Source organism: Schistocerca piceifrons, chromosome 6, assembly GCF_021461385.2.
Source record: "Schistocerca piceifrons isolate TAMUIC-IGC-003096 chromosome 6, iqSchPice1.1, whole genome shotgun sequence".
Lineage (NCBI taxonomy): Eukaryota > Metazoa > Arthropoda > Insecta > Orthoptera > Acrididae > Schistocerca > Schistocerca piceifrons.
Window position 1 is genome coordinate 592639900 of NC_060143.1, and position 14982 is coordinate 592654881.

Sequence of the window (14982 nt, forward strand, 5' to 3'; positions counted from 1 at the left end):
TCACTGATGATGAACAGATGCAGATGAGACACGTCAACCATTCACTGAGGATTGTCTGAATTGACGTGGCATGTACACCGAGAGATTTTTACTCAAATGCTGTATCGGCTGAGGTACTTGACTAGTGACCTCTCGTGACTCATGACCTCTCTTCACAGCTTTACTTTTACTGGTACCTCATCTCCTGCCTTCCAAACTTCAAGATCCCAGGTTCATGTCCTCGTCCGGCACACAGTTTTAATCTGCCAGGAAGTTTCATATCTGTGCACCTTCTGCTGCAGAGTGCAAAATTCATTATGAATGTAGGAAATTATCATGAAGAAAAAAACCATGTTACACTTACAAAGTGGTTCATAGAATCAGTAATAGCAAGTCTGGGAAAACTGTCAACAATAGTTCTAGTTAATGCTTCTTACTATTGAGTCATTGTTGACAAGGCACCTATAGACAAAGGGAAAGGAGGAAATGGTTAATCCGGAAATTTATTGTTGCCGTGGTAGATGGTGCTGACAAATGAAAGTTCCTCTGGTCATGTGCCGTGTGTTCCTTTTGTGTTGCAGGCCGTGTTATTGATGCAGTGTACTGTAAGCAGCAGAATGGTCTAGCATTCACACCAGTAACAAGCTCAGATGGTGTTTGCGTACGGCCAAGCAAATGGAAACAATTGAGAGGCAGCACAGTAATACCAAAACAAGTACCCTCACAGACATGGACCACATCACACACATTTCAAACCCTATTTCGGTATTTGTGTGATGATGGGTCCTTTCAAACAAACAAATGTAGCCATGATAGAGCATTTGCCTGCAGATGGCAGAGGTCATATGTTCAAGTGGTGGCCTGGTACACTGTTTTAATCTGACAGAAGTTTCATTTCCTGTTTTCTTTGATTTAAAAAGCAGGAGGCCATTTGGGAGGAAACCTAGCAAGATGCCTGCATGCATCATATTTAACTGAAATTACCTCATATTACAAAACTCTCATAGAGTTCCAGTTCTGCCCCAATTGCTGGAAGACATTGCCATTATTCCTTTGGTAGTTTCATCTGTCCAGCCCTGCTTGACAACATGACCAGAAATTACCAACCAACCTCTGCATCAAGAACTTACAGCTACAGAAATTCCCACAGTGAAACCCTAGGTTGTGTAAAATGGAGAATAACCGCTTGCAACTGCCTGAAAAAGTCCTGTTTTGTTCAGTGTGACCAATAACTTGCAGTGTTGGATGTTCCTTTCTGTGATAATAATTATAAACATGATGACGAACCGTAACCTCTGCAAGTGAATGTATATTGGTAATTATGGAGGAAAATTCTCATATAATATAAATCTTGTAATCTGCTTATCCATACAATATTTTTTTCACCAGGTTTTTCAGTTTAGATGTTTCTCCAGTTTCCTTTTCTATCTTGAACACTTCCTTGCAAATTCTCATAATGGTGTTTTTATCTATATTCAAAGCCCAGCAGCTGACTACCACTAAATTTTTCAGTCTCTAAGTAGGCATGTAACATGCAAACCATTTCTCTCGAATGAGCTAACATGGCAAGCCCCACGCTAAGAGAATGATGTCAATCTTCCACACTTATCACTTTTGACAAACTTCCTACTGACATTGTACAGTACAAGTAACAGTAATAACAAACAAAATAACAACTCTTACACCCGTAAAACCTAAATAAGTCGCAGGGCGCAATGACCACACAGGATAGCAGGCTGCCTGTTAACTGTTGCACTGACAGAACACAGTTGAAGTCTCCCACATGGACAAGCCCCCCCCCCCCCCCCTACTACTTAGCTGCAGAAGTAATTTTGATCAGTTTTCAAGAGGTTCAACAAGTCTTCGACAAAGTTGCTTCTTCCTTACCACTGAGATGTTAGACATCGTACACTTCCATTTCATGGTAACCTGTTGTCACATTCTATTTCTTATTTTAACGGCATCTTTTCTGCAAAGACAAACATTTATTCAGCAGCATAAGGGTACAACAGATTGCGATAATCCTATATTCTAATATATCATAGTTACTATTACTTGTGTGGCTGTATATATACAAGATGAAAGTGAATTGCCAATCTCAGCCACCTGAGGGCTTACCCTTATGCGGCTGAGATCAGTAACTCACTTTCATCATGTCTCAGTTAGTTATTATTTCTGGCACTTTTCTTAAGCTTTTTCTTTTGTGTGGAGGCATATTGAGCTGTGAATAATCATGTAGCAACAGCTAGTTAAACATTATCCAGAAGTAAAATAATATTTGTCAGTTCAAAATGTTTTACAGACTATCCCTGTCATTCGCAACATGTACATGTAAAATTTGTTATGTACAGTGGGTCGGAAGTGCCTACCAAGATTCAGACGTGTCGAAGTGTATGTTTCAGGAAAACAGGAATAAAATTGCACCCTTCTCAAGATTATGTACAGTCTAATCATCTGCACTATGTTTACATTATACCCAAAGTTTCAGTAGGGAGCAATTATGTATGTATTGTGGTATATGGGAAATTTCTGAATTAAAGTATAGCTTGAATTTTTTTTAGAGATAAAACATTTGCAGCAATAAAACATATTATTGTCCTCATCATACTCTGATTCTAAAGGAATTCGTAAACTGTAATTGGTCTCAATCAACAATCTGAATTAATCCACTAATTACACACATAAAAAAAAAAAGGTTTTGCATCACCTCAGTTCCGAGAGTTCCGGAACCTTTACAGAAAGCTGGAATAGAGATCAACATAAACATCACCAGCCCTTTTTATTGCTCATGAAAATCACACATTGCATGTTGTACCACCATACAGCGAGACCTTCAGAGGTGGTTGTCCATATTGCTGTACACACAGGTGCCTCTAACACCCAGTAACACATCCTCTTGCATTGATGCATGCATGTATTTGTCATGGCATACTATCCACAACTTCATCAAGGCTCTGTCGGTCCAGATTGTCCTACTCCTAAACGGTAATTCACAGTAGATCCCTCAGAGTGGCTGGTGGGTTATGTTGTCCATAAACATCCCTTTCAATCTATCCCAGGCATGTTCGATAGGGTTCATGTCTGGAGAAAATGCTGGCCACTCTAGTCGAGAGATGTCATTATTCTGAAGGAAGTCATTTAAAAGATGTGCATGATGGGGATGCAAATTGTCATCCATGAAGAAGACTGCCTCACTAATATGCTGCCGATATGGTTGCACTATCGATCGGAGGATTGCCATTAACGGTGATATCCATGACCATCAGAAGCGTAAGTCGGTCCCACATAGTGCCATCCCAAAACAGAAGAGAACCTCCACCTTGCTGCACTCGTTGGGCAGTGTGTCTAAGGCTTTCAGCCTGACCAGGTTGCCTCCAAACACATCTCCAATGATCGTCTGGTTGAAGGCATATGCAAAACTCACTGGTAAAGAGAACGTGATGCCAATCCTGGGCGGTCCATTTGGCATGTTGTTGGGCCCATGTGTAACCCCCTGCATGGTGTCGTGGTTGTAAAGATGGACCTCGCCATGGACGTCAGGAGTGACGTTGCACATCATGCAGCCTATTGCACACAGTTTGAGTCATAAAGCGACGTCCTGTGGCTGTACAAAAAGCATTATTCAACATGGTGGCGTTGCTGTCAGGGTTCCTCTGAGCCATAATCCATAGACAGCGGTCGTCCACTGCAGTAGTAGCCCTTGTGTGGTCTCAGCAAGGCATGTCATAGACAGTTCCTGTCTCTCTGTATCTCCTCCATGTCCGCTTTGGTTCACTTCAAGACGCCTGGACACTTATCTTGCTGAGAGCCCTTCCTTGCACAAAGTAACAATGTGGACGCAATCAAGCCGCAGTATTGACCATCTAGGCATGGTTGAACTACAGACAACAAGAGCCGTGTACCTCCTTCCTGATGGAATGACTAGAACTTATCGGCTGCTGGACCCCCTTCATCAAACAGGCAGTGTTCATGCATGGTTGTTTACATCTTTGGGCATGTTTAGTGACATCTCTGAACAATTAAAGGGACTGTATCCAGGGTGATGCAAAACATTTTTTGATGTATTATCACCTGGTGATGGATAAAAAAAACTGAGAAATGAAAACTGAGTTACTCACTGAGCCAAGCATTTAGTACTTGTTTTACAACAAAAGTAAAAGTTATTGAAAAGCTGTTTTTTCCCCCCTATTATTAATACTGTTTTCGATGCTGTCCTCCATCTTTTTTCTTATCACGTGCCAATCCTTTAAGCTCTACGTAACTACTGGATCCAACATCCCCTATAGTCTGGTTTTCACATTTTAGGATTGCTGTCTCCTGAATATCCTTTCCCCTCCCCCTCCCCCTGCCCCCCCTCTCCAGCTGGCTGGCTGGCTGATGCTCTAGCAGATGTTGCATTAACCTGTCGTTTTTTCTTCCATGGGTCTTCCACAGACTTCATTCCTTATCTATTCTTTCTAGCACTTTTTTATGTTTATTACCTTATAAATAAATAAAGAACTTTTTTATTTTAAATTCAGTGCATTAGTATTTGTAAAATAACTTTCATATAGTGTTCATTAAAAAATGATGATCATTCCACTTGGGACCTGTGGAATGGTACATTAGCTTATTTGTTTTAGTTGTAAATATTTGTCATGTATTGTTGTTTTTCTGACATGTTCCACATCCTGGAGGACCTCCTCACTACAGATCAATTGGAATGAAAGTAAATCTAATCTAATCTAAACTGGAATGTGTTCCCCTAGAACTTTTCATCTTCATCCAAAACTTTCTTTCATTTCATTTATTGCTTCTTCAGTGTACAATCTGAATGGTAGTAGTGGTAGCTTACACCCTTGATTTACTCTCTTCTTGACACAAATTGGTCTTCTTGAACTTCCACTTTTATTACACCCACTTGGGTCTTGTAGGTGTTGCAAATAATTTGCTTTTCTTTGTATTTCACCCTCAATTGTCTAAGAATTATGAATATTCTCTTCATTAGTAAATACTAAGAAGATGTCCTGATTTTTCTTGGATCTTCCTTCCATCACCAACAACAATGTCAGAATTATTTCTCTGGCACCTTTTCACTCCCTGAGATCAAACCGATCTTTGCACATTACAATTTCAATTTTTGTTCTTATCCTACGGTATACTATTTTGATCAACACTTCACAAATGTGGCTTGTCACATTAATCATCTGACAGTTTGTGTGTTCATCCAAAAGGCCCTTCCTCAGTACAGTGATGGTGATGTTTCCTGAAAACCTGATAGTAAGTCACTTGTTTCACAGATATCTGACATTAACCCAAATAACCTTCTAGTTCCCAAATCACCCACAGATTTCAGTTAGCTGTTTAGGCAAATAATCACTTTCTGGTGACGTATTTGAGACTGAGTCATTTGGTGCTCGGCTAAACTCCCTGCTCCTCTCCTATCAAACTGCGAGACTTCACCATATAAGCCTTCTAAGTACCATTTGAACTTTCTTCCACATTTAATAGAGGTTTCCTACCTGCAGCTTGTAGGTTACCACCTTTACATTCTACTTTCCCGAAACTACATTGAACTTTCCTGTATTCTATGTCAATCTTCCTACAATCATATCTCTTTCAACACACTTCTCTCTTCCATTCTCATTTATCCTGTTTGCACAGCCTATTAAATTCATTCCTAAGCAGCTCACAATGCAATGGTCCTTCCACAGTTGTACGATTTTCTCATTTCTTCCGTGAGATCGACAATTTCCTGAGTCGTGAGTCATTCACAGGTTCTTCACCTCTACTATAGCTATACTTATGATGTCCTGTACCACATTAGTTATTTTCTTCCTTATTATATTTCACTACTATTCTGGCAAACTGATTTCCATCATGTTACTTAAGACACTGGTCACTGCCAGAGAGAATTTGCATTCCATTTCATTCTGTCTTAAGATTTCTGGCATTCCATTTCAGCACATATTCCTTTTTCTTATATTCTTTTGTATATCCCCTTATCCATTTAACAAAAAAATTGCTCCTGGAAAATTGAAATTGTAAAATAAATTATAAATTATATAAGGCAAAGTCATAGGTGTAAACAGGTATGAGAAAGAGGCAAGATAAGAGATGTACTCACAATTATGTCAAGTTCCGGCGTGGCCTCCCGGTCCAGTGGACGTGTCGTGCGGACGAGCCCCGAGTGACGCTCGACAGAGATGAGGTCACGGTGGCGGCCGCCCACCACACTGTAGGCGAAGGGCGCTCCGTTGGGTGGCAGGTCGGGGTCGGTAGCAGTCAGCGTCATTACGGACGTACCCGCAGGTTCATTTTCAGACACGTAACCTCGTGACGCGTCAGCGGCCAGTTGTGGCCCGTTGTCGTTTATATCGGTGACCCGCACACGCAAAGTCGCAGTGCCCGTCTGCGGCGGTGTGCCCGTGTCTATGGCTCCCACGACCAGTGCGTACGCCGGCGTTACCTCGCGGTCCAGCCGCGATGTGGTCTCCACTACGCCTGTCGCCGGGTCCACCTGTCGACAAGCCGACAGTTGACTCAGCTCTTGTGTCGTCCACTGTGCACTGGGCAGGAGTGCATCTGAATTGTGATTGGAGAATTCAGTAGAACTGGTACACAGGTCAGTAATGCACCACAGCATATAAAAAGGGAACATCTCTGCACAACAGATTAGGTTTTTGGCAGCACTCGTTTGGTGACAAGGTTGTTCTTGTGTTTGGAATCAACCACGCTAAGCAGTAGGTTCGTATATGTTTAGATACTCATCTCTACTGTTTCATTGTCACCGATATCTCTAGTAACTGGACTCGAGGGAGCCCAGAGCACTCCGGCCAAAGGGCGTTAATGGGGAATCACCGATACAACGTGGACATCCACAACAGGGATGACTGACAACACACATCATACAGCGAAATACCGAGACCAGAGAGCAAAACCAAATTGTATACCTAGATGTAGCAACTATCAGCGACTACAGCACGATGAATAAGCAAATGATCACGAGCAATGTCTCAACACAACTGCAGGCTGGGCCCCTGTGCTGCCGGCTTTATAGGACCACCGTGAGCACCGATAGGCTGACGCGGCAGGTGTAGCCTGCGCATAGTGATGGTGATGACAGCAGTGCTCGCACATTATAGAGGTGCTGCCTAGTGGCTGTTGTCTATGTCCGTGCCTTCTGGTGGGCTGTCAAAATTGTCAGATCATCATACCAGGATACCTTCATCTAACCTCCCCACAAAGCACTGAATCCGTCTACAACTACACCTACAATGCACTTGATGCACAAAGGAGACAAAAATTCCAGCAGGGTACATCAGTAGCTTGTGTCCCAACTTTTTTAATGTTTGGCCACTAGGGGCAATTTAAGAATGTCATTATACAGCTTTATGTGGCACAAGTCATTTAGGAGGTAGTATTGAAAGGTATTTGTTTTGTTGAGACAATGGGAATCTGGAAAACCAGGACGTGAAATGACAAAATATGTGCCATTATTTCTGACATATTTTCCCCTCAGAGTTGCCCACATAATATTCATAACTGGTGGTACAAGATATCCTAGACAGTTATACACATTGTGGTATGGAAAAAGGTGAATGTCTTGTAATTTATCCTTACAGCTTTTTAACTACCAAAAACATCAAATCAAAAACTTACAGTATCCTCATAAAAAAGAGTGTAGTAATACAATGGTTATTACAAAGTCTACTGAATGTTTTTGAGAAGAAGATGAAAAATATGCTAAACATGAAGAACACTGCAACTTGTACGCTGCAGGTTTTGCCCCATTATATGCAGACAAAGAGGTAACATTCCACTCATCCACCTCAGCCTTCACTTCCAGAGCACAAGCTATACAGTGTGTGTAGATAATGGAACTGTAACATTAGGTAGTTCGCTTAAGGGTATTGACTTGGGCTTACCAGCACGGACGGACCATTTATTTGTCACAGTTGTGACCAGTACAGTACGCACAAAGGCAAGAGAGTCATATAACACTAAATGACTTGCCTTGAAGGCGTGCTGAGCGTTGCCAGCGATGATCGAGTAGGAGAAGTGGTTGTTGTGAGGCCGCACGTCACTATCAGTGGCGCGCACAGTGGCCACCAGGGCGCCTGGCGCCGCCCCTTCCGACACCTCCGCTTCGTACACTTCTCGCTCGAATTCCGGCGGGTCGTTGCCATCCTGGATGGAGATGATCACCTGCAGCAAAAGAGAACAAATGTCAACATCGCCCTGGCACAAAATTTAATATTGCCACAGGCATTTACCATACGAGGGTGGTTTTCGATGTTGTCTACTGAGGCTTGTCTTCACTGTCTGCAAAACACTCAAAAGTTAGCAGTATTAATCTTTTATTAGCGTACAGATCACCAAAATTGCTTTATCCAGTAACCTACTTCTGTACTCATCTTGAAACTGCAAACTTTCTCACTTGTTATAATTGCAGTTGTTTGCAGACTCGTCACAAATACTATACCCACTGCCGCAGTTGTCTACAGACGTGTCACAAATCCTATACCTACCTCCTGCAATTTGTCAATGACACTGTCTACTGAGGCATTGCGTACTGACTTCCTGTGACTTATCACTTCCCTTTGAAATAGTGTCTGATACGAATAGGTTCAATTGACATCCCAAGTCAGTTGTCCAAAGCATCCAAGTATTTTAACAAGTCTCCCATTGTGGAATTTATTTACCCATGAAAAATTAACAGGTGAGAAATTCTATCACCACAGTGTATTTGGAACTAGTGGCAGTTCACAACCAGCAAAATATGCTCAGTTTGCCACAAACTGAGAACACTGTCCCTGACTGAATCTTCTGAACAGTTACCACAACCTCGCTTGTCGATAGCCGACACTTGGTAAGTGCTGAACCTCAATGGTCATCTTTATAATTTGTACTTCCAGGATGTTGGTGCCGTCATTTTATTTCCTGTAAGGTTTATATTCGACAGCTCGATTAATCAGTCATGGTGACAAAGGAAACGAGTCAAATCTTACCCCTATTTTTGCGGCCCTAGTCCAAACTGGGCACACGTTTGAGCCTCATTCCTTCTGTCAGAATGGAAAATAATTTTCACTGCCTGCATTTTTCACAATCACTCACCACACTGTTTTTCCTAAATTCGCTGTGGAAACTGTCCGTATTCATTGAATGCCTGCAGGAATTCTCCATTGGTAGAAAGTTGGCGTCCTTTCAGCCGAGTAATGTCCTGAAAGAGGAGGAGACCTGGGCTAGATGCAGAGTGTCCATAAACTACAATCACTGCCACAGTTACACAGCTTGGAACCCAGTCATAATGAAATAATAAGCTGTCACATACCAACTCGAACAGATGGTTATTGACACCAGTGCAACTCAAGCCTCCATCTACAACTTTCCACAGACTTTTTCTGTAAGAAGTAAGAACTGACCCCATATGATGAAGAGTTTAGGCAAAATTCTCTTCTTGACAAACTGAGACTTTCGGTTTACAGGAAGTGCACTCTTGCTTTCAAATACTCACTTAAATGTCTTGTCAATAAGGCTACATTTAACTGATTTTTACAGGATTATTCACATTGTGAGCTGTGACACTTTGAATTCCTTTTCAATACTCGTATGTCACCTGAGAGGTAAGAGCCATCTGCTTCTCAATGAGTAATTGTGAGACCTAGAGGAAACAAAGCTTTTGTTGTTTTAATTTAGTCTAGTTTAAATTGGTGAATAATGAGTGCAGATTGGCCTGAGAATTCCCCTTTACGCACATATGGTGCACACCAGTCCTCCTAGTTTGCACGTAATACCATCAGTAAACAATTGATACGGTCAACCAGAAACAGGGAGCATCCTCAAAACCACAATTAAATGTCTGAAACACTGCAAATAATTTGATTACTGAGTAGAGATGAGGTCACTCTGATCGAAGCACTGAAGACAAGACATAAAACAATATTTCCAAAGATTGTGTCCCCAACTATTCATTAAATTGCTAGAAAGCCAAAGACGCTTCCTGTATCAATGAAAATAATCAGTTTTTGAACATCTTTTGTAATTGAATAGGTAAAACATCTCACCAAGCAGTGGCAGGAGAACACACATAGAAAGGTATTTAAATTTTCAAGCTTTTGGAGCCAGTGGTTCTTTCTTCTGGTAGAAGGGTTGAAAATGAAGAAAGAGAGGTGAAGGAAAAGGACTGGTGAGGTTTCCCCTGCACACCTCTTCTTTTTCTTTCAGCCCTTCTGCCAGAAGGAGCCACTGGTTCCAAAAGCTTGCACATTTAAATACCTTTGCACGCATGTTCCCCTGCTGCTGCTTGGTAAGTAGATTTTTTATCTATCCAATTACATTCTAAAGGAAGTTCCTGAATCCTAATACATTTCGGGAGCTTCAGACGACACACTTGTATTTTAGATCAACTGCGTAAGCAGTTCTCTGCAAGAGAAAGTCGTTAGAAGTTGTGCAGTTTCTTCCCACATCTGAACTTAAGGGCTCCACACCTGATCCTGACACTACCCCCAAAGCGATACTGAAGGCAGCTTACCTGGGCCTCGTCAGTGTCATTGCCACGGATGGAGCCACGGTTCTTGGCCAGCACAGTGAGGACGGCACGGCTCTGTGTCTCGCGGTCGAGGCGGCGCGCCACTCGGATTTCACCCGTGGTGGCAACGATGCTGAAGCCTCGGTCATTGCTGGCGCCCACGAACAGGTAGAAGACGTGCCCATCATCGCCTGCATCCTCATCTGTGGCACGCACGGTGCCAACACTTGTGCCCACTTCAGCAGACTCAGAGACGTCCAGGTGGAATACGGGTTGCACGAAGTGTGGGTAGAACTCGTTTTCCCCCGTCACGTGCACCACCACCTGCACACAGCATCTCCTCTCCTCACCCTCTCACTCTCAGGCAGAGGGAAGACAACAGCAGCAGCTACGTGTGTCACATGTGAGGCAGTACAACACAATATGGTATGTCTTATATATACATTATGTCAGCTGACATTCTCGTTCTGGTGTTTGACTGCAACCAATACATCAAGGTCTTCACCCACCACTGTGGGAGCTTATGGTAGTGTTCACACATTATCACTCAGTAATGATCAATGATGACATTCCAGAACAAACACTTATGTATTTGATAGCAATAATGTGTTGTAGAAATAGTCTGCAGTGTTAGATACAATGTGGGAATTTGCCAGTTTTCCAGACTGAAAGCAATGATGTTCGTTGTTTTTAAATGCTGTGATTCAGTACAGTATATTATTTAGGTGCGTTTGGCATTTTGCACAGCAGTTGCATGCTTTTACAGTGCCACTGATGCTGTTTTTTGTGTACTGTTGGTTACAAGTGGGTGTCACTGTCCTAGTTGGATTAGTAGTGATTAGGAATTAAGTGTCAATCTAAGAAATGTGCTAGTTATTTTACAGCCCACCGAGTTGCAAGGTGATTACATTAGGAAACAAGACACTACATGGAATTCTCACAAAATTCTAGCGATGACTGCTTATACTCCACTTAACTGTAAGTTTAATAGTGTAAAGGGTTAATACTGTGACTTTTACAATCACTATATGTCCTGGGTTTCTTTGGTTGTCAAACCGCCATGGGAATTATGTCGATTTTTCAGTATGGCAGGGGGTTCGATGCTCTTCTGCAGTCGAAGCCTGCCAGCTGCAGTCAGTGTGTAAATATGGAAAGCTGCTGACAGAACAGAGGGAAAAGACAGGCAGATGATATGAACAGAAGAGGCAGTTTTGTGTTTTAAACTCTCAACAACATTGAATTAGTTAGGGGGCACAACGATAGCTCAGCTGGGTAGAGTCAGACGAGGAAACTGATTGCCGTACTAGAGCAACAGTCCTGGCATCTCTCAAATAGTGTCCCTCTCACTCAATATGTCCAGATAACTGACCTTGGTGGAGCCATACATGGGTGAGTCAGGATTAGCGGCGAGCACGTCGAGTGTGTACAGCTGGGTCTGCTCGTAGTCGAAGGGTCGACGGGAGTAGAGCACCCCCGTATCTGGGTCCAAACGGAAGGCGTCGCGTCCCGAACCACCCACTACGGAATAGCGCACGACAGCATAGCGTGCCGAGTCGGCGTCATGTGCGAGCAGTGTGAACACTGCCGTGCCCGCTGGCGCATTCTCACGCACCGATGCTGAGTACTCGGCGTGCTCGAACGATGGTGCGTTATCGTTCACGTCTGTCAGAGTCACCTGCAAATGGTAATTTAGGAAGAGCGTCAGTTGTGGCATCAAGTCATGGAATCTTACTGCTTAAATACAAACTACTGTTGTGCTTCTGGTTACAGATAAAAACAAATCACAAAAGTTCTGTCCACCATCTCAATTTACATAAAGTCAAAATATTAACTTTACTTCAAAATGACAATAACCATAATAATAAAGAAATTTATCCAAAATGTAATTGCATGAAAGATTTAAAATAGGTTAAAAGTGCACAATTGAAAAGGGTCTGTAGGTTAAAACAACTTGGCAAGCAATCTATACATACTGTGAAAAGTATGGGGAGGCAACCAAAAATTTAATAAACACTCAATACTTTCTTTCAAAGTCTAACATTGAGCACATATTTGGCTAATTTACAGACAGATCTCTTCCATGCAGTGTGGATTCACTCTCCTATAATGTGACATATGTGTATGCTGCATGAGCGCACACTGGTAGGCCTTCTCACCAAAGGAAACTCTACTGCCACACAGTGACCCACAGTTAGGAGACAGGTGTTGATTGTTTCACCTGTGGCTGGAGAGAGCCAAGTCTGTACTATGTAACATGCTTCAGGGACTGCAGCTTATTACCAGCTTATTCCAGGCACTCAACCTCCTACTGACATGTGAAAGCTGTGTCTACAAATCTGTTATCCCAGATACCCACATGTTCTGATGTCAAACAGAACACCACTTCCTTCCCTAGATATTAGAACAAACCGAGGGTCCTGGATAGACTGGAGAGGGATATGCTCCCTTGACTGCCGGAAATGCAAACACAGAAACCAAGTAGATGAGTACATTCACTAATGGAACATAGGTCACCTATTCCAGATCCTGCAAGGTTGTATATACCTCTGCACTGAGATTAAGCATTTGTCCAGGATATGAGTTCTGGGAACTCAATCTGATTACAAAACAAAATGGCTATTCTCCTTTACTTCTATCCACTTGTTGGCAGTAGCAGATTGAAGGTATGTTGCAAGCCAGGAAGTAAATAGGAGAGCATCCAAATGGAGGATTGTTGCCTTCCAAAAACAGACATCTTGCACACAGCTTTTATGAAGGGATAAAACAGAGCTGACAATGTGTTTTCAATGGTGATTTCTTAACATTATAGGAGCAATGTCTTCAGTTTACAGGCACTTTAAGTATGGACTGCTGTTATGGACTGCAAAGCATATGTAATTCCTCAGGGGTTCCATCTGAGTTGGCGTTGGATATTGTTTCACAGCTGCTACGGAAATCATGTGCTCTAGTGCACCACTAATCATTTGTTATGAGTAGGGACCCGAAAATGTAGCATTTATTTTTGGAAAAATTGATATCTATTTTTGGAAGGTTACTTCTATTTATGACAAAATTCAGATTTTTTTTCTGTTTTTAAATGATTGATGTAGAAATTTCATGATAGGTGTCTGAAGATAAAACTTTAGTGGTTTGAAATTGACTGTTAAAAAGAACATCACTGACTGGGAAGCTTTTTGACTGAGATGTTTGTTTTTGCAAAAACTTCAAAATTTTTTTTTCTGAAATACTCTTTCCTTCTTTTTTTGGGTGTACTGAAGTGTTCACTACATGACTGTTTTATGCTATGAAGCAGCGGCATTTTTCCACCAGTGAATTGAGTGAGTCTCTGATGTGAGGTGTTTCTCGACATTATTTTTCTTTTCCCACCCAAATTGATAATGAAAAAATCCGCAGTATATTAATTTAGCCCTTCGTCAATCTTCACAACCGAGTTACCAATGCTTGACAATTCCACAAGCAGAAGTGGCAAGACACTTATAGCACAGAAGCAGAGCTGAAAATAGCTCTAGCCGCACACTAAGGGAAGAATTTTGGCACGGTCAAAATACACCGATAGGTTTTGTTTTCCACCTGCTGTAGTGCAGTGAGTGGCCACTATAAACTGGCAGCTGGCTGTGAGTGTAAACAACTAGAACTTTGGCCATCACAGGGAAGAGGAGTTGTGCAAGGAAACAAGCCTCATCTCCTTCTCCCACGCGTTCTGTGTTTCTGCAAAAGCAGAACTGACACATGATAACAGGTATTGCCGAGCTCTTCTCATGTCTGAGGGTTATAAATAAAATTCGTGATGAACTACACACTTTCACAGCTGTGTGGTGTCATGATTGTTTATGTTAGACTATGTTGGTATTGTAAACAAGGTAATTCAAGTATTTGACACAACCACAGTTCTTAAACCCTGCCACCTAAAGATGCCATGTTAAAATTTCTGCTTTATATAGATATTTTCCTCAAAAACTAATCCATTTTTTGGGACAGAAATGATGTACTGCTGCTGAAACAAGGTGTACCAATTGATTTAACAGTGGTACGGCAAAATACTAGAAAGCTGTGGGACAGAGAAAGAGAGGGAGAGCTGCAGGCTGGCAGCAGCTGCTGTGTCCTGAGAGCCGTACTCACCCTCAGCGTGGCAGTGGCATGGCGCGGTTCAAAGGCAAGGTCGCTGGCAGTTATGTTGAGGTGGTACTCGGGCACCGAGTCATAGTCGAGCGGCTGGCGGATGGTGACTGCTCCCGTCTCTGCGCTCACAGCAAACTCCTCGCACTCGCTCCCACTGGAGATGGTGTAGCGCACCATCCCGTTTGGGCCCTCGTCACCATCCGTCGCCGACAGCGTCACGATGGTCGAGCCCACAGGCTCGTTCTCAGGAACTATGACCTGTGCACAAGAAATGGTCATCATTCCTGCTCATCAATGTGCCAGTAATACTACTTTACTCTACACGTATGATTGTTTACTGTTCTTGCCGTACTAAGCTATGTTTGGTTTTTGTG

General features: G+C 42.4%; 1 protein-coding gene across 1 annotated transcript in view; it reads right to left on the reverse strand.

Annotated features, from left to right (window-relative positions):
• The window catches only part of LOC124803478 (cadherin-related tumor suppressor), a 491307-nt gene that overhangs the window by 134588 nt on the left and 341737 nt on the right, over nucleotides 1-14982 (reverse strand). Inside the window, exons 17-21 of the mRNA XM_047264670.1 lie at nucleotides 14609-14866; nucleotides 11859-12164; nucleotides 10493-10813; nucleotides 7975-8166; nucleotides 6086-6478 (exon numbers count right to left, since the gene is read on the reverse strand). Of these exons, the coding sequence (XP_047120626.1) occupies nucleotides 6086-6478; nucleotides 7975-8166; nucleotides 10493-10813; nucleotides 11859-12164; nucleotides 14609-14866 (1470 nt within the window). The remainder of the gene's footprint in view (nucleotides 1-6085; nucleotides 6479-7974; nucleotides 8167-10492; nucleotides 10814-11858; nucleotides 12165-14608; nucleotides 14867-14982) is intronic.